Consider the following 22500-nt stretch of genomic DNA (forward strand, 5'->3'; position numbering starts at 1 on the left):
AAGATGCAGAGAGCAGACAAGGTCGTAGTTCCTGTGGACTGTCTTTGAAAGAGGAGTCGTATGTTTTCCCTCTCCTCCTTTGATGTTAAATCAGCCTCTTTACTCGTGTAAAGAAAGGCCACAATAACCTGGACACACACACACACACACACACACACACACACACACCTCACAAAGCTCTGCGGGGAGACAGGTAGCCCAGAGCAACCCCAGCCAGAAATCAGAATGAATGTGGCAGCTGTCCAGGACCTGAGCAGCATGCTGTGTGTGTGTGTGTGTGTGTGTGTGTGTGTGTGTGTGTGTGTGTGTGTGTGTGTGTGTGTGTGTGTGTGTGTGTGTGTGTGTGTGTGTGTGTGTGTGTGTGTGTGTGTGTGTGTGTGTGTGTGTGTGCGCGCGTGCGTGCGAGATGAGGTTTTCTTTGTGGGACTTCTGTCGTGTTCTTTGCAGAATCTGACAAACAGACTTGCTTTAACGTACTCTTAATTTGTTCGTTTGTTTATCATATAAAAGTACCTGAAGCGTGTCGTCTCTCCAGTTAGACATGTTCTATCTCTTTCACCCTGATGTTTGTATTCGTTTGTATTCGGACAGTTGTGGTTGTGGTATTACTTGTAATACTTGAGTCCAAGTGGTAATAGCAGTTGTAATTGATATTTCACTGATTCCACAGAAGGGAATTCTTCTTTATCACTGAAGTGGTTCAATAACAGACGGAACAATAAAACCTGGAATAACAACGTTGGATACTTGAGGGGAGCAGACGTAAACCGACTGGAGAACAAAGTGTGTCATGAAGAGGGACGGGGGGCCGGCGGGTCCTGATGGGAGGAATGCCGCCGGCTTTGTCTTCGCTGTCAGCTCCAAAGTGTGCGTCCGTCACTGCTCACCTGTGATGTGGGAGTGAAGGTGTGACCTCGTCTCAGAGTCTGCCTGAGTTCACGTGCACGTCTCCGTCCGTCCTTCTGCTGCATTGTTTTTTATTATGAGACGATTAGTCGTCGTTTTGGTCTCAGTTCTTTAGTCGATTCGTCATTTTTTATGCTTTCTCATGCTGAATTGCTGATTTGTAACTTGTGAGCACACCTCTGGTATGTAAAGTGGTTTTGTGTGATTTATTTATGTAGAAATTTAGTTTTACAGATCTGTCGGTAAAATAAACTAATAGATTTGTTAAAATCCTATGATTGTTAGTCGACTTACTAAGAATTTCTTTGGCTTAGGACCGACCTCGTTTTTTAAAAACTGTTCTTTGGTCAAAATGTGCATTCAGACCTTGTAGAGTAACCGCTGCTGTTACTCCACTAGTAACAAAGGTATAACAACAGGTATAACAGGCACAGGAAGTGGTACTACAACTACAAATACAAGTACTAATGCTACTTTACTGCTAATGTGACTCTGCTGCTACTACTCTGATGGTTGTTACTACCACGATGGGAAAATAACATTTGATTTACATTTTTTTGTTGAACTTTTTGTTCCACTAGTTCTGATCAGGTTCCTTCACATTGCCAATGCTGTCTAATGTCATTATGTTGTCATTTGATGATGTTTTCACCGTACACCATTAACCCTTACTGGACTTCTTCAGGGATATTGCCTTGTCGTGCTTTGTCATCTCTGCTGTACGTCATACTGCTATAAAGAGGGAAAGTCCCGAATTTGTCTGACGAATTTGCCGTCGGCCTTTAACGACAGAAGTTCCCAAAGCTCCTCGACATTTCCATCGCCGGCCTCATGAATGTTTGTATTTTTATGGTTGTTGAGAATCCTCTCGTCAATGAGCGACTTTGCCATTTATGCCACATTAAAAGCATTATTTAAATTTGTTTTTAAGGATTTTAGAGAACGCCCAAAATTCTGCTGTTGAGGCTGTCGGGGGATCTCAAGTCTCAATCAAAGGGTCTCGGACCCCCTACTGGTCCTGCGCTGTCCGGTAGACCACCATGGAACTTTATTCTGGAAAAAATATGCACGGAAGTCAATGGTGAGACACAAATATTTTTTTAATCTCGTTTGAATTGTGCGATGAATTACACATTTTATGTTTGTCCATTTAAAAGACATGTCGCAAAAGTCGCAGTTTGACATAAAACTGTTATGGATGACACCCATCAGGTGCGATAACGTCATGTTTGTGCGTGGAACATGGACACGTTGGTAAACGGCCATGTTGGTGTTGGTGAGACATTGTGAGACGAGAGATGAAGTTCACTGGTGAATATCTACAGCAAACGTAGACTTTCCTTACTTGCAAAATTATCTTTTCAATTGACAAACATGAATAATTCATAGCTCAATTCAAACAGGATTTAAAAAACATTTGTCTCACCGTTGACTATCACATATTCTTTCACAGGAAGGGGCGGGACTTCACCTCACTATAGAAAAGTGTGTACCTGGTCAGGTAGTGACTGCCTTCATGCATACTTTGTTTGACCCTCAGACCTGTTGATGTCGATCTATTGTGTCGTCTCGTTGAGATATTCATCTGTTGTGTTTCTCTTGATCCTGAATCACGTCCCTCCTGACAGACTCCGGTTTCGCTCCTCGTCAGTCAGATGGCGTTCTGCCTGGCTGAGCTGCACTTGTGGTCCACCAAGACCTCACTCCAAGTCAAAGGTAGCGCTTCTCCCCATGTTCTCCTCCTCGTCTCCCTCTTTCTTGTCTTCTTCTTCCTCTCACCTCTCCGTCTTGCTCTGGCTCTCTCTGTCATCACTCACTTTGTTTTCACAGCTCCTCTCCTCTCCTCCTCACCAATATCTACTTTAACAATCTGGCATCTCAGTCAGCACCAATGCTCACTCTGTCTCTGCTCTTCAAATTCTCATGCTATTGATGTTTATTGTACATTGTTTAGAGGGTAATTGGTTCACATAACCACACAAGACCATACACTAGTTTTTTTGGAAATAATTTTATTTATTCTATTTCAATCCTATAATTCTCATACGTATAATTCTTCTTTTGTGTAACCCATTTCGTTTTAACGTTGTACTATAACTGTCGAGAGATTTTTCATATTTTACTGGTCAAAACGATAAAGATAGAAGCTAAAAACTACAGATCAAGTATAAAAGTGACAGAAGACAATGAAACACTTTATTCCCTGTTACAATCATTACAACACATCCAGTATACCTTCAGTAGCTAGCGTAGCGTAGACGTGCTAACGCTAGATAATGAAGATATGTCAGTCAACAGTGATCAATGCATGTTAAGTTATAGCTGCACATCACACCACCTCCATCATGCATTCAATAAGAAACTAAAGTTAAAACAATGCTTCCTCTGTGGGGCCGAGTGGGCGGGGCTTACGTTTGACTGTTCTTGCACTTTTGTGTTTCTTTCCTGCTCGCCACCTATCAGTCCATCTCCTCTTGTCAGACGGAAATGCTCTGTTTCTCCATTTTCTTGTTTTCTCCTCCCTTCCATTCTGTCTTGTCTTTCACAGTCTGCTGAGCTGCAGACGAAGATAGTGTCTCTCGGAGGCTGACTGTGTGTGTGTGTGTGTGTGTGTGTGTGTGTGTGTGTGCTTAATACACAAAGGTGTGACAGGGTGTACATCCCAGGTGACGGTGACATATCCTTATTTGTTTGTTCTCTTCCTGCGTTTGTGTCTTGTGCTATCTTGGAAATATGTGGCGGGATACATCTGAGCGAAGAGGCCTGGTCGCTGAGGTGTGACGCTCCATATCACCCCCCCCCCCTTACATCATATGCATCCTCAAAAATACATTAATATGGATTCATAAACACACATGTATGCTGTCTGTGTCGTACAGCAGACATCTGCTAAGCAGCATCACAGTTTGTGAGTTAATTGCTTTGCACAAGAAGACAGAAGAGATTTAGTTTGTCTTGTATTCTACAAGAGACGAGTTTTATTTCAGGATTTAGTGCAGCCTGACTAGAGTTTGGATTACTTGCTAAGGTTTTCACACTCAAACTAATCACACAAACTAAAGCATCATGCAGATGCTTGAAGTCATGCTGTGAGTAAACTGTTCTGTGCTGCTGTTGTCGAGCAGACGGAGAGCAGCATGAGCATCCGTCCTCCTGAGAATCATGTCTTTAACTTGTTACACTTGTTACTTTAACTCCAAGTGATAATAGTTTTAAATCTTCAATTAGTTTGTATTTTACATGTTGTAGTTTGTTTTTGCGCGGGTCGGGTTTCATGTCTCTGAAGTAGCTGCATGTACACATTTAAATGCATGTTTGGAGAACTAGAATCAGGAAGAACCCGATCTGATCTTAAAGGTCAGCTGTTGATCCGATCCTCTTACATCAGCCGTCAAGATGTTCATGCACAGCAACACGAGTGCATCGTCGTCAACTCTCTGCTGTCCGTCTCTCCCCGACACCATAAACACAGTATGAGACTGTTTGTTGTTGGAATGCTGTTAAGCATTCCAACAATAAAGAAACAATAAATTTAAACGTTTCGCTCAAAATTAGGCTTTTTTGTTGAAATAATGAATGCTCTTACTAATACTTACTAATACTACTACTACTGCTAATATTTCTAGTATTACCACTACTACTACAACTTTTGCTGTTGCTACTATTACTATTACTGCTATTACTGCTACCATAAATATTATTACTACCACTACTGCTATTACTACCACTACCACTACTATTATTACTGATACCACAACTGCTAATACTGCTATTCCTGCTACTACCAGTACTAATAACCAGTACTAATACTACTACAGCTATTAGTACGACTGCTGATACTACTACTTCTACTACTTCTTCTAATTACTAATACTTCGACGACAACTTCTACTACTACTGCTACTACAAATATCACGACTGCTACAACTAGTACTTATTCAAATGCTACTCATACTTATACTGCGAATAATACTTCTACTACTACGACAACAAATATCACTACTGCTGGAATTCTTTTAAGCTACAGAAACCGTTCGAATATCAAAATGTTCAGCTCTTTCAGGAGAGGGGTGACATAACTTCATATTTGTAATCTTTCAACTTTTTGAATTATTCAGATTTTTGCAATTTTTTGCTATTTTCAGCAATGTCTTTGAGATTCATTTCAGCTTTCAGCATTCCAACGCATTTTCAGCAGGAAATGCATTTTCCAGTTCATATTTTTTACCTGAACTATGTGCACTTGTGTTATTTCAGGTCAGTTTGAGAGTCTCTTGCTTTTTTGCCGTCATCCCTAGCATCGTGTTTGATGACTCTTTAAAGTCACTTTCATAATATTTATACAGGTTTAAGTGCTTTTTAACGGTTTAAGAACGCTGTAGTTTAATAGAAAGAAAAGGTTGATATTAGCGGATACTCAAGGTTATAGAATCACTATCCCTGTCAGAAATGGAAGAAGTGACATTAAGCTTACTTATAGTGGTGTGTGTGTGTGTGTGTGCGTGTGTGTGTGTGTGTGCCATCAGCTCTCCTGTTGTATTAGTGTGACCCGGCCTCAGCAGCAGCAGCAACAGTAGTGGAGCGATAAAGAAACGATGTGTTGGGCGAATCCGAGTCTGGCTGCTTATGGTTTTGAGGCCTGCAGGAATAACACTGACAAAAAAAAGGCTCAGCAGTTTGTTTGTGTGTGTGTGTGTGTTGGTCATATGTTTTTTTTAGCTGCCTGCTGAGTCTGTGTGTGTGTGTGTGTGTGTGTCTACATTTAAATGTATATGTTGCATGTGTTTAAATCTGTCCCTCAGGTGGGTTACGGCACACACTCGTCTTTATTAATACCCCTTTACCCCCTCCTCTTCCATCCATTCTGGCTCGGACCCCCCAAGCCCACCTTCCCTCCTCCTCCACCTCCTCCTCTCACCTCCTCCTCCCTCACTGGCTCTTATCTAAACTGTGGTGCTGGCAGACGGGACAGGCCACCGGCTGATAGCGATTGTTTATCCCACGGTGCGAAATTGCTGATCTGTCTTCTGCTTTTTCCCTGACAGCTAGATGTTCATCTCTCTCTCTCTCTCTCTCGCCCCACAGATACAGATATTGGCACCTATCAGTACTACGATAAAGGAGAGCCAGGTAAATAGTGTTTGTATTGGATGTCTGTTTGTGTTTAAGATAAGTTTGTCTTGTTTTTATTTGTTTTGTTGGGGACGTATGTGATTTCCTTATATATGAAGACGGGCTTTACTCGGCCTCCCACGCAAACACACAGACACACAAACCATCGGTCCTGAGTAATTCAGGGTCTCACCACACTTGGAGGCTATTAGTATGTAGGATTTACACCCTAAAGCCGTATGCACACACACACACACACACACACACACACACAGGTTATTAGGCCTCCGTGGTTCTATCTCTTACTCTGACGGTGCTCCTGTTGACCCGGGGTCCTGACACACAGCGATAGGGGAAACTAAACTGTTGACTTTCTCCTGGATCACATAGCAAGAGGCCCCATGTAGTCCAGCCTCATATTGCCTCGGGCCTGGAGGCTTCTCTTACCGACAGGAAGTGCTCAGATCACCCCCCCCCCCCAACCCGCCCCCAGGGAAGAGCCGGAGAAGAGCCGTCTCTTCCCTGGAAGAATTATAAAATTGACACAGTGCTGCTCGAGGACGGTTGTGACATGTTCGTCTTCATCTGTGTGAAGCATCTTCAAAAACTAGATTCAGCTGGAAAGTCATTCACAATTATGCTGACTCGTCACTCCAAAAATTACAGCTCAAAATAAAGTGACTAAATCTTTGTCCAAAATGTATGTAATAAATTAGATGCACGAGTAGTTTTTAAAAATGAAAATATATATGAGAGTTTATAAAGTGGATATAAAATGTCTTCATCCGTCACAATTATACATTTAAAGTAATTTTACATGTATGATTTCTTTCTTTGTATGTTAATAAGATAAATAAAAATCCCTCATATTGTGCACCTATTCCATAATATATGGAATAACAAACAAGAATTATTTTTTCCTTTGAAACTAAATGTAACGTGTGTTTACGTAAGGTAGTTCCAAACAATTATAACCAATAATATCATGACATCCATCCATCAATCAATCTGCAACTTTGAGCTACTTTTGGTACGGAGGTGTGTGTGGAGCAGCAGTCCTTTGTACCGCCGTGTCACACGACGTTCAAAGCCCGCCCACTTTTTAGCAGTCCAATCAAATACGAAGGATTTGATTGGACTCACACAATTGGAATTAAATATATATATATATATATATATATATATATATATATATAGATATATATATATATATATATAGATATATATATATAGATATATATATATATATAGATATAGATATAGATAAATAAATATATATATATATAGATAAATAAATATATATATATATATATTAGTTTGTTCTCATTTTATGTACAGTATGTCTGGTCCCCTCTCATCACAGGGTTCCCCTCCCTCCTCTCTCATCTGAGAAGCTGCCTCCTCTTTCATTCCAATCTTCAGTGGAGAGACGATGCTCTCGCTCCAAATCCTTTCATTTGGAGGATTACTAAGGTGTGGCTTGATATCAGAGTGGAGGGAGGAGGAGGGGGGGAGGAAGAGGAGGGGAGCAGAATCACCATCCAAAAGTATCACAACATTTTCACACGGCAGTGTGGCGGTAGCTCAGGTCATGATACGAAATGCATTTAAAGTCGATGACATTAGATTACATTCAAATATGTTTGTTTGATATTTTGCATTCATCTAACGTCTTTGTATGTCACAGACGTCAACCTCCGGTTCTGCAGAGTGAAGTCAATGCTGAAGTGTCTTAAAGCTGCATTCTCTCTAGTGTCCACCAGGGGGCGACTCCTCTGGTTGTATAGAAGTCTATGAGAAAATGACTCTACTTCTCTCTTGATTTATTACCTCAGTAAACATTGTAAACATGAGTTTATGTCTCAATCTCTAGTTTCAAGTCTTCTTCAATACAGCATGATGTTCATTTAGTACATTATGGTCCATTTAGAGTCACACAGACCATAAAGCAGGGGATGCTTTAGGGCGGGGCTACACGCTGATTGACTGGTTTCTACCAGATACAAAAAAAAGCTCATCTGCTTCATCAGAACTGTGTGAGTGTAGTTTGATCTCATTGAATTGACACTGACTACGTTTACATCTAAACTCTTTTGTTATTATGCTAAGTTGTTCCCATGGCTAATGAAGCTCAATATTGCACAAATATTCCCGTTTATATGCAACCCTGCATACTCCGATCAATGTAAGACGCCCCCACGACGTACGTCCTGCAGCTACGTTCTTTAAATAACTTTAATTTCTCCTTTTCCAGCTGCAGGCGTGTTGCTGCCGTTGTTGTAACCTTGTTGTCATAGTTGTGCAACAGGCTTGCAAACAGTTGGTTTGTGTACAACCCACAGAGCTGGCTGTAAACAGGCAAAATGCCCTAAAAACCTGAATTGATATGTATATTCTGAATGTGTTGTATGTACAAAAAAAATCCTCTTAAACCAGAATAATATCGGCATATCCCACATGTCTTAATCTGAAAACGCTACATGGAACAAAGCCGAAACCAGAACATGTTTACATGAAACGTATCAAATTCAGAATATGGTCATTTTGGGATAATCGTGGAATATTAGTGTGTCACTGATCAAACGAATCAACTGTCATCAGACTCTGATTCAAATGCTGCTGAACTCTGATTGGTGCGTGGAAGTACGTAACAGGACAAATAAACAACACAGATGTTGTGTGAAGAAACAAACAACAGTTTGTTCATGTAGGATTCCATCAAGAAAATGTTTCCTTTTTTTAAACTCCGTTTACCTTCATGAATGTTTAAATCGTTCGTTTTTGTTCAACTATTTCAGAGAAGTGTTTATCCAGCGTGCATGGTCACTGTCAGAGGATGCAGTCTGTGGTGCTCTTACATTGTATTGCGTTATATTGTCTCTATTATTTTTGTCCTCCTCATTTACATCAATGAGGGTAGATTAAACAGCAGAAACGCGTTAAATCAGCTGTGTGTATCTGTTGATATCGGCATCAGTGGAAAACAAACATCTGTGAAGTCCAGTTTCATTCTCTGGAATGTCAGTTCTTCGCCTCCCCACTAGAGGTAGACCCAGGCTCATTGGAGCAGCTCCAAGGCCCCCCCCCCCCCTCATCCCCCAGAGCAGGTGCCCATGTCTGGGCCTGCCTGCCCCCCTCTCACCCCCTTATCTGATTAATACTACTAATCCTGGACAGTGTTCCTGGCCGCCAGAGATGCCGGCCACCAGACGGGCCGCTGACTTCCTCACGAGTGACCGGGGGCCACGAGGCCCGGGGGCCACGAGGCCCGGTTTACGGGTTACACTTTACCAACAAGGTCCCGCGGAGCTAAAGGGGGGATGTTTGAGCTGCAGCTTAGTATTTAAGACACAATCATTCAACGTGTTGTTTTCACATTTATTCCAAATCTAACCCCCCTTTTTTATGTTGTTGTTTTCTGCAGCAAATCCCCTGGAGCATCACTATTACAAGGAGAAACTCGGTTTCTGTGAAGGTACATTCTCAACAGAACTCAACGAGTGATCATCCACCTGTGTGTGTGTGTGTGTGTGTGTGTGTGTGTGTGTGTGTGTGTGTGGGCCCTTTACCAGTGGATGACCATCTTCTTAGAAACCACAGTCGACTGTCCCACGTCCTTCGTTTCTCTCTCTCTCTTTCTCTCTTTGCTTTACACCCAGTCGTGGAATACAAACACTCTTATCAGGAGACGAACACTCATCCCCCTGCCCTCCATCCCACGACCCCCCCTCATTTGCAAGCATCTGTTTACCTCCTCCCCCCACTCGTTCTTAATAGAGAATCCCACTCCTTAATGGTTCGTTTCAGTGACGATGAAAAGGACTGTAAAATAAACACTTTCCTTCCTTTTTTTTCTCCCACTGAACTTCATGTATGTTGCGTGGGCAGAAGCAGATGCACAAATTCAATTAGCTGTTTCTCCTTCACATCCTTCCCTTCCCTGTGTTTAACCACTAGAGATGGGGGGGGGGGGCCTCGGCGTGGTAACGCGCTGAGATACGTGCCTGCTGACTGTGAGGTTGCATTTGGGAGATAACTCAACTCAAGAGCGCCAAAAGTCCTCTTGATTAAAATATTCGCTTCTCCTCGAGGACGTGTGTGTGTGTGTGTGTGTGTGTTTTGAAGGGATGTTTCTGCTTTCAGTAGAATATTTTTTCTTTAGTGGAGCTAAATCAATCTGTAAGCAGCAGATTTCAGACTTTTGCTGCTGTGGGGATAAGGTGGTCTGAAATATAAAACTTATAACTTCATCAATGTAGCTTCTGTATAGTTCTACATGAGGTTTCCAACATAAAAGTACATGTTTTGTTCATTTAATTTAATAAATTCATCCTTAAATGTCTTAAATACCTTACCTCGAACTCCACTTTGTGTGTTTTTCATGCTTTATGAAACGTTTCTGTTGATGAACCGTAACTCTGTATGCATCTAGCTTCAGCAATGCATTGTGGGACGCCTGCGTTATGTACCTGCATCTCTTTATTCCACCTGAGCATCTTGTCAGCGCCTTTTATTCCTCAGATATTAAGTTCAACCCTTTGCCCTCTCTGGTCTTTGTTGCCACATTCTTCTCAATCGCCATGAGGGTCTTTTTAAGAAAACAATATCTATATATTTCTCTTTAGTCCGTGTTTAAAAGTTCAAGTCACATGATCTTTATAGATTCTTCTTGTGTTTTCCCTCCGTAGCTCGAGGCTATTCGTGGACCCCCAGGAACCGCCGACCAGAGAAGCTCCGTGATTCGCTGAAGGAGTTGGAGGTACCCGCCTCCTCTGTCAAACACCCCCCCCCCCCCCCCCCACTCCAAGTCTTCTTCCTCCCTCTGGGGATTTTCAGAGTTTTCCCTTTCCGAAACGGCCGATTGATTAACAAATAGGGGCATTCTCTCTCCTTTCTCCCGCTCCCGTCACTCTCCCTGTCGTTCCCGTTTGTTCTCCCCTCTCCCTCTCCTCTCTCATCACCTCTCTTTCGGCCAAGCTCTGTCATCGAGGGGGATATTTGAGGGGATCAGGGGGCTGCAGGCTGCCTCCCCTTCCTCTCCCCTCATTCATCCGCCTCTTCCTCCCTCCCTCCCTCCCTCCCTCCCTCCCTCGTCCCCTCTTTACTTGTGGCAGTACAGACCGAGCTTTGTTTGCAGGAACCTGTCTGTGGCTGTTACACACACACGCACACACACTCCCCTCCCATCCACCTCCCTCCTCTCACCCGTAACCATTGTCTGAAACTAGAAACACCCCGGCTCACCTCCACACCTCCTCCTCAGTCCCTCTCTCCTCCCATCCAATCACCCCAGCTGGGTTTGGAATGTGGCAGGAATGACTGACCTTACACACACACACATGCACACACACACACACACACACACACACACACACACACACTCTCACAAGCAGTCCTTACCTGCATCCCCGTTTAACTCCCCCCTCCGTGAGCAGGATCTGCTGCAGTGGTCACCTGTGGTGACGAGTGTCCGGTGCTGTGTACCGCCAAGATAATTAATGCAGCAATTTACAAAAAGACGGAAACTTAAAGTTACTACAAGAAACTTTCATTTTCTGGTGATTTTGTCGTCCCTGTGGACTAAAGCTGTAGTGTCTCTGAGCACCCGACTCCCTTTAGAAAACCTCTCATGTTACTGCAGCAGGGTCTGACAGTCTGCCCCTCTCAGTCCTGGTTCTGGTTCTCCCGTGCCTCCCTTCCCTCCAGAAGGATCTGGGTCTGTCCACGATGGACCGGTCTCTGCCGGAGGATCTGGGTCTGTCCACGATGGACCGGTCTCTGCCGGAGGATCTGGGTCTGTCCACGATGGACCGGTCTCTGCCGGAGGATCTGGGTCTGGCCACGGTGGATTAAGAGTAACTCTGAATAACATCTTCTCTCTGATGGTCTCTTTACTGATGGAGGTCTGATAGAGGATCAGGACTAAACTGAGACTGGTTTACAACCAGTTAAGAGTTCCTCACAGGAACTGGTCTGTGTTGTATTAAAGTGTCTGGACTCCAGTTCACCTGTTTGTTCTGTTTTTCACTCTTTATCCGTCACGCTCCTTCAGGAACTGTTGCAGACCAACACATGCGTTCACAGCAGATGGAGGAGCAAGCATTGCTGCCAGGTACACACCCTCCTCAGCCCACCACACACACACACACGCACGCACACACAGGCACACACAGGCACACACACACACACACACACGCACGCAGGCACACACACACACACACACACACACACACACACACACACACACACACACACACACACACACACACACACACACACCTCTTTTCAGCTTCAGATAGAGGCAGAACCTCCCATGGTCCGCCCAGACCAGGCCTCAGATGAAGAGCTCCACTGGGCTGAGATGCTGTTAGCAGTTCATTTCAAGCTAAACAATGTCGTCATAATCATGATGTGACACTCTTTTATTCATTTATTTATATTGCCTAATATCACACATTTACCTCGAGGGGCTTTATAATCCATCATATTTTAATGTAATTATTTATTTCCCTTATTTTTAAGATTTTTCCCTTTTGATTACATTTCTTTAAATATTGTTCTCAAATGCTATTCAGTATGTTTTATATTCATTTTATTTGTGTGAATGCAAATGAATGTGGTTTTGTGGTGTATTTTGTGTGTGTAAATGTAAATGAGCGTTGATGCAACCGTGTGCTGAACATAATAACATTCTGGATAAAAGGGGCTCTATAATCTGTAGCGCATATGACGTCATCTCTGCTTAGACACTGAGGATAAAATAAACATTTTATTGGCGACAAGAATGCAATAAAAACCTCAGGAGGAGCAACAGAGGAGCGATTCCTCTTCCAGGACGGACGATGTTGTGTGAACAGAAACCGAAATAGCAAAATGACATCATGGAAAATCAGCACGACGGTATTAGGAGATACTAATGACCACATTTTATTACCACAGTTTGTGAGCGCAGATTGAAGGACTGGGGATCTTGAACTCTGATATCATGTCTTCAATGAGCCTTTACACTCAGCGTGATGCTGCGTTCACACGACGAGCCGCAAGGCAACCGCTGCAAGTCATTCTCAATGGAAGCCGGTGACATGAAGCGACAAACTGTCACTGACTGTGTGTGTGTGTGTGCGTGCGTGCGTGCGCGTGCGTGTGTGTTGCAGGTGTTGCTGAGCAGTGGAGTCCTGGTGACCCTGAACCTAAATGGACCTCAGCTCGAACAAGTGTATGTGGACCGAACATTAGTGGGCCGACTACCAGCCAACACTGTGGCTGATGGTTAGTTACACACACACACACACACACACACACACACACACACACACACACACACACACACACAGACACAGAAAAACACATTACGACATTTGCATTCAAATGTTCAATATATTTTAAAAGCACAAAACCATCAATCTCACACTGTCAGCACCAGTTGTGTGTTTACACCTGCTTACCACACACACACACACACACACGCTCCCCACTCTCCTCACCACTTTGTCACGCTAGCACTCTCTCACACACATAACAGGTGCCACAGGTGAGCGAGGCGACTCTGCCAGCTAATTGCGGGCAAATCCTTTTGTGCTGTGTGTGTCCAGGGGCCTTCCCTTAAGAGCATCCATCAGTGTTTTTCCCTCCATCGTGCGTTCCTCCGGGGAGTACCGCCCCCCCCCCCTCTCTCTCACACACACACACACACACACACTCTGCACTCCCTCGCTCTGCAGACTTGCCAGGAGAGAATAAGGGACCGTGGACACCGGCCCAAATCTGCTAATTATTTCTTTCTGTATCAATTATTTGTTCATAACACCGCCCTCCCTGCTTCCGTCCGGGGTCTCCAGACACCTGATAAAGCCCCTGTAGTGCGCGCACACACACACACACACACACACACACACACACACACACACACACACACACACACACACACACACACACACACACATACATTTATAATTACAGACTTTTTTTTCTTTTTTCTTTTACATAGACCAACAAGCACTTACTGTATGTTCGCTCACATTTACAGACACACAGAGACTTGAACACACACGCACACAATGGCACACATACACACACACACACACACACACACACACACACACAGAGAGGTACACTCACACACACACCCACTCACCTCCCGCTGCGCTCCATTCAAAGCCTCAGAGGCAGTAATTATTAGAGTAATGGTTGTGAGAGGGTGGGTTCCGGGGATTGTGAGTGTGTGTGTGTGTGTGTGTGTGTGTGTGTGTGTGTGTGTCTGCTGGGCGTTAGGGTGGGGGGGGGGGGGGTTGTGCTTACATCTGTCACTTGTTAAATTAGTTTCAGACAATTAGAGTAGAGTACCAGACCAGATCACACCGACAAACATATTCACAACGTACAATTACGGAAACAGTTTACAATTAAAGTCAAGTTGTGTGTGTGTGTGTGTGTGTGTGTGTGTGTGTGGTGACATATGCTCAGTAGAAGTGTCTACTTGTTGTCTGTATGCATTTAATTACGTCGATGTCAGAGACTTTTTTTTAAAAGTCTCATATAAATGTTGCTACTCAGGATTATTTTCATCATCCATTGATTCGATGTTTCGATACATGAACGTGCGTATCTGCTGATACCGAGTACGGATCCGATATCTGTGCGTTATTAAAAAAATATATAAGCTTTATTACAATTGTTACCTGCATGACACTTGACCCCTGCATGTAGCATCCTAAGCATGAAGAAGCAGTGAGCGTCAACATGCAGACAGTGAGCCGGGGATCGAACCGCCAACCTCGTGGCTAGAAACGACCCGCTCTGCCGACTGCAAGTCACACACGGTGAATTTGTTTTCCCCATTTTTCTGGAACAGGATTTGTCAACTTCATAAAAAGGTTTCAGTATCTGAATGCTGAAGAGAATCCTCTTTCATGGATTCATGTGCATGTGAGGCCTTGCTGTGCTTGTCCCTCAGAGACAGCTGGCTCCTCTCTTAAACTTTCTATGCCGGTTTCCTTCCAGAGCTCCGATTGCATCAGCCGGAGCGGCAGATTACACATATTTTACGCCATCAAAGTATTACCGGCTGCCTTTGGCCGACGGCTGGGCCAAGTTGCGCATATGCTCCGCGATTAAGCATCCTTAAGTGATTTTTCATAGCCGGTTTCATTTACCCGTGTTTAAATGTGCTTTGGTTAAGCCCATTGGCCTCTTATGTCAACATGCTGCTGAGGAGATGGCATTAAATGGATTTAGGTGACCGTGTGTGTGCGTGTGTGTGTGCGTGTGCGTGTGCGTGTGCGTGTGTGTGTGTGTGAGAGAGAGAATGTGTGTGTGCTGTAACATGTGGTGGGTTTGTTTTATGCTTGTGGGTGTGTGTGTAACTGAGAATGTATAAAGAATGGTTGCAGGCTTGCATGTATGAATGTCGCAATCTGTGTATGTGTGTGTGTGTGTGTGTGTGTGTGTGTGTGTGTGTGTGTCTAGAGGGTAAATATGAATGTGTGTGTGTGTGTGTGTGTCTGGACCGTGTATCAGGGTGGGTCATGAAGGTCTGACCCTTAATGCCAAATCAGCCACCTGGTCCCAGATTGGGCCACAGCCTGCTTTTCGTGTCGCCTCCTTCATTTGGGAATGAACGGGATTAAACCGAATCCCGTTCATAGACACCCATAGAGATCAATACAAAACTGCATTTAACTTGATTTGTCTGTAATCTCGTACAGAGACCCTGACTATTGCATTAAAACGTTGTTTCGGAAAGCTGAGGCTTCGTTAATGGCTGTAAATGTTTACGCTTTGAACCAGTTTTATTATTATTAATAATAATAATAATAACGCACGAGGACACACCGACTCTATTGACCTGATTTAAGATGCTCGTTTTTCTGCCTTTTTCAAGCGACGTTACACTTCCCCTCGTGACTATTTACATATTAATTTGAAATTTATACACAACAGGATGATTTGAAGTGTAATCACACCGACGTTTATAAATACACACACACGCCACGCTTAATTGGCGGTTAGATTTCTAAATCTCGGGGTGCAGCCTTACTCGTTCAACTCAAAGCAGGATATCTGAGAGACATGTGTAACAACCCCCCCTCCCCTCCTTTCCATTTAATTGGTTTCATAAACAGATTAATTTGAAGGAGAGGGGCTTAATTGCTAATCGGCGTTTCCATGCTGCTCCTGAAGAGTTGAACAGGATCAAGTGTGTTCTTCTACCACAAAAAGGCCTTCAGAGCCTCCAGTGCTCTACAAAGAATCCAGGAGGCAGCAGAGAGGAGAAGAGAGGATGCAGACGAAATGAAGTGACGGGGAAAGAAAAAGTAAAGAGAGGAGAAAGGGACACTACTGTCCTCCCACTCCAAACTAATCAAAACTAAATACTACGACTACGACGGGGGAAATTATAAATGTTTTCTGCAGTAAAATGACGTAAAAACATAGAGGAGAACATTTAGAAAACATCAGAATAGAAATGTCACTGTCGAGTGCACAGACGTCAGAGAAAACAGCTTGTTGATGTTGTTTCCCAGCAGAAGAGCAACAAAAAGATTCACGAAACACAGAAAACACGTCTGCTGTGTTTCTATGACTTTGTGTTTCCATCAACTGTGTGAATGTTGAGCGTCCGTCAGTCAATCAATCTTCAGAATGTGTGGAAAACGCAGTTATACATTACTCTTACATATACTAAGAGTAATGTATCTTTATCAGTTATCCAGTGAGGGATGGAGCCTCCAACACAGAACCTTCAAAATAAAAGTACACGACTAAATCACGGTCTCAAAAGCGAGGATGAAATGTTAACCAGGGGAGACCATTCAACACTGAATACCGTTAGAAACGACGAAACCTTTTCGAAACCTTGAACAACGGACCGCGGGAGGTTGTTGTTTGCATGATGCTGTTTAAATCCATTTCAAATGAAACATCATCACAGCTTCAGCATTCTTTGTTCCGCAGTGGGAATCTGAGGCTTCTGCCTTCTGCGTCGCCAGCGTTATGGACTCGTGATGACATTATGTGCAGCATGTAATTATGCAAACAAATAGCAATGCAGGCACTGAGGAAATACTTTCTATTGCAGATGGAACTACCGATGCCTGTACTCTGAAAACGTGCATAACTCCAGTAACTCACGGGTGTTTTGTTCATGTCTCTACATTTAGAAAGCTTATGGATCAACATGCTTTGTGTGTTTTATTTAGTCACATCTGATGTAAAGATTGTATGTTTCTAATTAATGACACAATTTCAATACTTGTATAAATTACAATGACTTACAAAACCTTTGAGGTTGTGTAGTTTCTAGGGAGATGAAGCACCGGAGAACCAGTAACTGTAATTCTATCAACTCAAACTGAATTCATTCCTCTTAGTGTAAGATTCTGAGATTGTAGTCTCCATGAAAGTTAAAGTCAGCCCCCTTCTGGGTTCCACATTGACCAATAAATCCATCCGTGAATGTTTGTTCTCCTTTTATTTAGATTGCTTCCTGTATCCTGATTCAAGGCTTCATGTTTTTCATAAAAACGCAGATGGAAGGTGTTGATATTTAAGGACACGGTGAACTCGTCAACGTGCTGTTGTTTTTGTTTGTCTTCGGTGACATTTGTGGTGATGTCATTCCCAGCGGTGCTCAGCGATAGGCTGATTCTGCTGTCCTTCCTGGAGCAGAGCCAAGTGGCTGCAGTCCACCTCAACCAGAAGAACCAGGACTCCCCAGAGACCGGCAGGCGAACAGAGAAACTGTCTCCCTCTGACATCAAGGTACAGTAGAAACGCAGTGATGGAGAAAGTAGAGCCGCAGAAGAAACGTGTTCACGTATCGCTGTCCAACATTCCCAAAAGGTTTTTTATCGTATTTATTTCATGTTTTATCAGGGACTGAAATACAAGTGGTACAATTCAGTTACATGTTCTTTTAAAAGGCGGCATAGAGTAATGTTTATCATGAAAACATCTGTTATGAACATGGTAAAATGACTCTACTTCTCTCTTGATTTATTACCTCAGTAAACATTGTAAACATGAGTTTATGTCTCAATCTCTAGTTTCAAGTCTTCTTCAATACAGCATGATGTTCATTTAGTACATTATGGTCCATTTAGAGTCACACAGACCATAAAGCAGGGGATGCTTTAGGGCGGGGCTTACAGTGATTGACAGGTCGCTCCTCCTCAGTCCAGATACGGTCACTTCTGCTCACCGGTTGCAAAAACCCCAAGATGGCGACGGCCGAAAAATTAAAGATGGCGACGGGCAAAATGCCGAACTCGAGGCTTCCAAACATCAGTCCGCAAACCAACGGGTGACGTCTCGACGACTACGTCCACTTCTCATATACAGTCTATGGCTGGATCGTCCACGATCACTATTGGCTGTTAGATAATCCAGCTCTACTTGTACGTCTTCACATTCACTGTGTACGTGTTTCCCGTGTTCGTCCATTATTCTCTCTTAAAGGTGTGTATAGAGAGGCCGTCTGATCGGGAGGTGTTCCTCCTCCAAAACAGAACGACACTGTGCTAGCTGGCTAACCGCTAACCGCTAACCCTGGCATTATCACGTTACTGCCAGGCCCTTTTGTTGAGGTGTGTGTGTGTGTGTGTGTGTGTGTGTGTGTGTGTGTGTGTGTGTGTGTGTGTGTGTGTGTGTGTGTGTGTGTGTGTGTGTGTGTGTGTGTGTTTGTGTGTGCGTGCGTGCGTGTATAAAAGCAATCGTTGCTACTGTGCGTCTGTCTCCAGAAGCAGAGTCCTGATAAGACACCCCCCCCCCCCCACACACACACACACACCACCCCCACACCTCTGTCAATGCATGTGCATGCAACCTGCGACATACACATGTGTGCACAACTAACCCATCCCCCACAACAAACACACGCACACACATGCACATCGCCCTGGTCCAGTGGGCTAAGCTGGAGAAGGGAGAGTGTGTGTGTGTGTGGTGGGGGGGGGGGGGCGTTGAGAGAGAGAGAGGGGGGGAGGCTAAACTAATCCGGCCCACAGAAAGTGGTTTTTGATTATTGCTGACCAGCAAACGGCAGGAAAAAAAAAACTAGAAGAGATGGTGTGGGGATGGGGATGGGGGGGGGGGTAGATAGTGTGTTATTAACCCAATCTTTTTTAGATATTTTCTTCTTCTTCTTTTCCATTTCTCATCTGTCAGTGATCTCCCGTTCAGCTGTTTGGGGCAACTCTTTGTTCCCTTTATCATCAGATGTTCTTCCATCATTTTAATTCATCTCTGTATTTTGTGTCCAAAGCAGATCCCCCCCCCCCTCCCAACCCAAACCCCCCTCAAGGGGGCAGGAGGGGCAGACATGGACCACTGAACTCTCCAGCTTGTTGATTTACTAATGTCTGCATGTTTCTGTGCTTTTAAACCGTAATTTTTCAAAATAAATGTCTGTATTACCGCGTTTATACAACCTGCCTTTTCTGTGAGTCACTCTTCTACGACGGAGGGTGTGTGTGTGTGTGTGCGTGTGCGTGTGTGTGTGTGTGCGTGTGTGTGTGTGCGTGTGTGTGTGTGTGTGTGTGTGTGTGTGTGTGTGTGTGTGGAGGAGGAATGAGCCGTGGTGTGCATGAAAGCCGGGGTCACAGAGTAAGACCTGCAATTTCACCTGCGTTAAAAGTGCTTCTGGATTGTTTAACACCGTTTGTTTAATCATGTGTGTGTCTGCAAAAAAGTGTGTGCACTTTTTCATTCCAGTGCCTCTACATGTATGTACATGTGTATTTGTGTGCATGCATCATGCATGTGAGTGTGAGTGTGAGTGTGTGTGTGTGTGTGTGTGCGCGCGCGCCCCCCCTCAAGCGTCGCGAGAGCTCATTACTGTGCGTCTCTTTGTTGTGGCCCGTAGAGCGTGGCAGACCTTCCCAAAAAATATGCACATCACTAAAACAACAAGCCCCGACAGAACAAAAACACACACACATTAATAATGGAAGATGAAAAACAACCTTAGACATCAACAACAACAAAACAACAAGATGGGGGAAGGACATGAGTGATATTTGGGGTTAAGTTTCAGAGCCCTCAGGTGTGTAAATCCAAATTAATCGCTAAGACGCTACAAGAAGATATGTGTGTGTCGACTGCCACTTTATTCTGCATCCTCTCTCCTCTCTGTGTGTGTGTGTTTGCGTGTCCAGGTGGTGTGTGTGGAGGCCAGTGGGCGTGGCCGAAGGCTCCGCAGACAGGTGCGCCTCAACCGTCTGCAGGATGTGGCGCTCTGCTGGTGGGAGCTGGACGAGCCCGGTGACGAGCCGTGGACCTGGACCCCCACAAACACGCAGAGGAACAACCTGGTGCTGCTCAGCTGCTCGCCTGCTGAAGGCCTCATGGTACACACACACACACACACACACACACACACACACACACACACACACATAAAGAGCAGGGACAACGTCTTCAAGACTCGGAGAAGTCTTGTCTGGTTGCTGTGGGGATGCAACAAACTGCTTTTCTTTCGTAGAACTGGAGCGAGACTGGAGTCGATATTCGCGGCATTAATTTAAATATGTTCTTGTCACTGATTCTGGTTTTGATCCTCTCACCTTCAGACTCGGAGGGAAAAGTTTCTCGGTTTGGTGAGAAAATGGTGGATTGTTTGGGAGCGAGTTGCTGCCCGAAATTAAAGTAGAAAGGATTAAAAAAGGATTTCATCCAACGAAAAATAATAAACTCACAATTAGTTGATGCTGGTAAATTTCCGTTATCGGGATAATCATGAATATTGTCTCGAGAAAAAGATGGTGCAGAAGTGAAAACTAGAGCCTGACTTTAATATATGTCTATTTTCTTATTCATTATTCTATATTCATGCAGGTGGACCTTATCGAGTATGATTACCTTACAGTAATTGTTTGATTCTTCTTGCATAAAACATGGAAAATGCTACTTCCTGCCTCTTTCAAATGAAATCAATCTATTGTTCAACATCGGCTCTCATTAGAAGCACGTTTCACAAGACTTTATAGAGAACAAGCTCAGGTTAATCGAACTGGAATGATTAAATACGGTACACAAGTAAGAAATGAGACCGAGCAAAGCGTAAAGTTTCATGAGTGACGTGAAGAAGAAATGCTGTCTTAAAAGGATTTCTAATACCTTTACTGCGGTGTTTGAAGCCCAGTAAACAAATCATAACTCCCGCTGTTTATTTTATATGTGTTTTATACACACAGTGAAAGAGGCAACAAAGCTGCTGTTCTGAATGGGAGTGTTGTGTTGTGCTGGATGGGATTGGGGACGGCGTGTTAAGTCACCTCAAGGGTGTCACCTCCGTGTTGCACCTCCATGCATCACCATCTGAAATAAGAAGGGAGGAAGCTAAGCTGTGGTACAGCGTGAAGGAGAATGCCCACACACACACATCTGAAGACGCACACATCCTCGTGGCCTCTGGCAAAAAACGTCACCCGTGACCCGATTCCGTGTCACCGTAGGATTGTCCTCGTGCCAAAACGCAGATGAAAGATTCCCCCCCCCCCAAAAATAAATACCGAACCGGGCTTAACTCTCTACTCCTCGTACGGTGCTTCATCGGTAAGCACATGCAGAACGTTTCACCACACCAGAGAGAGAGAGAGGGAGAGAAGATGAGCGTGACCAATTGCATGCTAGGAAAACAAATTCATGGAGGAGAGAATGGGGGGGGGGGGGGGGGGGGTACATATGAATATTGAAATAAGTAAAGCTGTTTGCCGCTTCTTGTTTTTTGGAACGCTCTTCACATTTATCACACTCTCTTCATCTAGTTTATTCTCTCTATGTCTCCTTCCCCCCCATCCTCACACACACACACCTCCTCCTCCTCTCCTCCTCTCCTCCTTCCTTCCTTCCTTCCTTCCTTCCTTCCTTCCTCCATGCTTCAGGAACATTAAAGTCTCTTCGCGGGGCTGCGGCATCGCGCTCTAATGAAAGCGTTTGTTGTCATTTTTCATGATGCGCGGTGTGAAATTAAGCGAGCAGTTTATGTAAGAGCCGTGGCGGGAATCAAACGCCGGGCACACATGGGGAGACGCCAGCTACTTCAATCACTTCAAGCTCATATATATGTTCCTTTTGTTCCGTTCGCTATCTGCAGCACTAAGCCAATTTTCTAGCCAGTCTCTCGGCATTTAAAAAAGTCTGATTTCTTTCCCTATGTGGTCTTAATTTGTATGCCCCCCCCACATACGTACTTCGTTTTTATGCATCCAGTTAACATTTTTAATCATCCTTCCTTCATGCTTCCCTCAACACAAACACACACAAACCTGTTTAATAATCTGAATGAAAAGAAAACACCAGATGAATGTTTTCGTGCTTTTAAATTTTTTATGATTGTATGTGTGCATTGATGTTTGCAAACATACCGTTTTATGTTTTGTTTGTGTTTTTTAAAGCGTGTGACTATCCAGTTATCTGTCACCAAACAGTTTCTCTCCACTCCTTTGATCTGCATTCCTGTGATTTCTGTCGGTTTTTAATTAT

General features: G+C 43.9%; 1 protein-coding gene across 1 annotated transcript in view; it reads left to right on the forward strand.

Moving 5' to 3' along the window:
- wdpcp (WD repeat containing planar cell polarity effector) overlaps positions 1–22500 on the forward strand; it is a gene marked incomplete at its 3' end in the record, with an annotated part of 95689 nt that overhangs the window by 50504 nt on the left and 22685 nt on the right. Inside the window, exons 2-9 of the mRNA XM_079280111.1 lie at positions 2535–2622; positions 5992–6036; positions 9443–9493; positions 10707–10777; positions 12071–12130; positions 13173–13287; positions 17642–17778; positions 20172–20363. Of these exons, the coding sequence (XP_079136237.1) occupies positions 2562–2622; positions 5992–6036; positions 9443–9493; positions 10707–10777; positions 12071–12130; positions 13173–13287; positions 17642–17778; positions 20172–20363 (732 nt within the window). The 5' untranslated portion in view covers positions 2535–2561. The remainder of the gene's footprint in view (positions 1–2534; positions 2623–5991; positions 6037–9442; positions 9494–10706; positions 10778–12070; positions 12131–13172; positions 13288–17641; positions 17779–20171; positions 20364–22500) is intronic.

This window comes from Melanostigma gelatinosum (genome assembly GCF_949748355.1).
Source record: "Melanostigma gelatinosum genome assembly, chromosome: 12".
In the NCBI taxonomy this organism is placed as follows: domain Eukaryota; kingdom Metazoa; phylum Chordata; class Actinopteri; order Perciformes; family Zoarcidae; genus Melanostigma; species Melanostigma gelatinosum.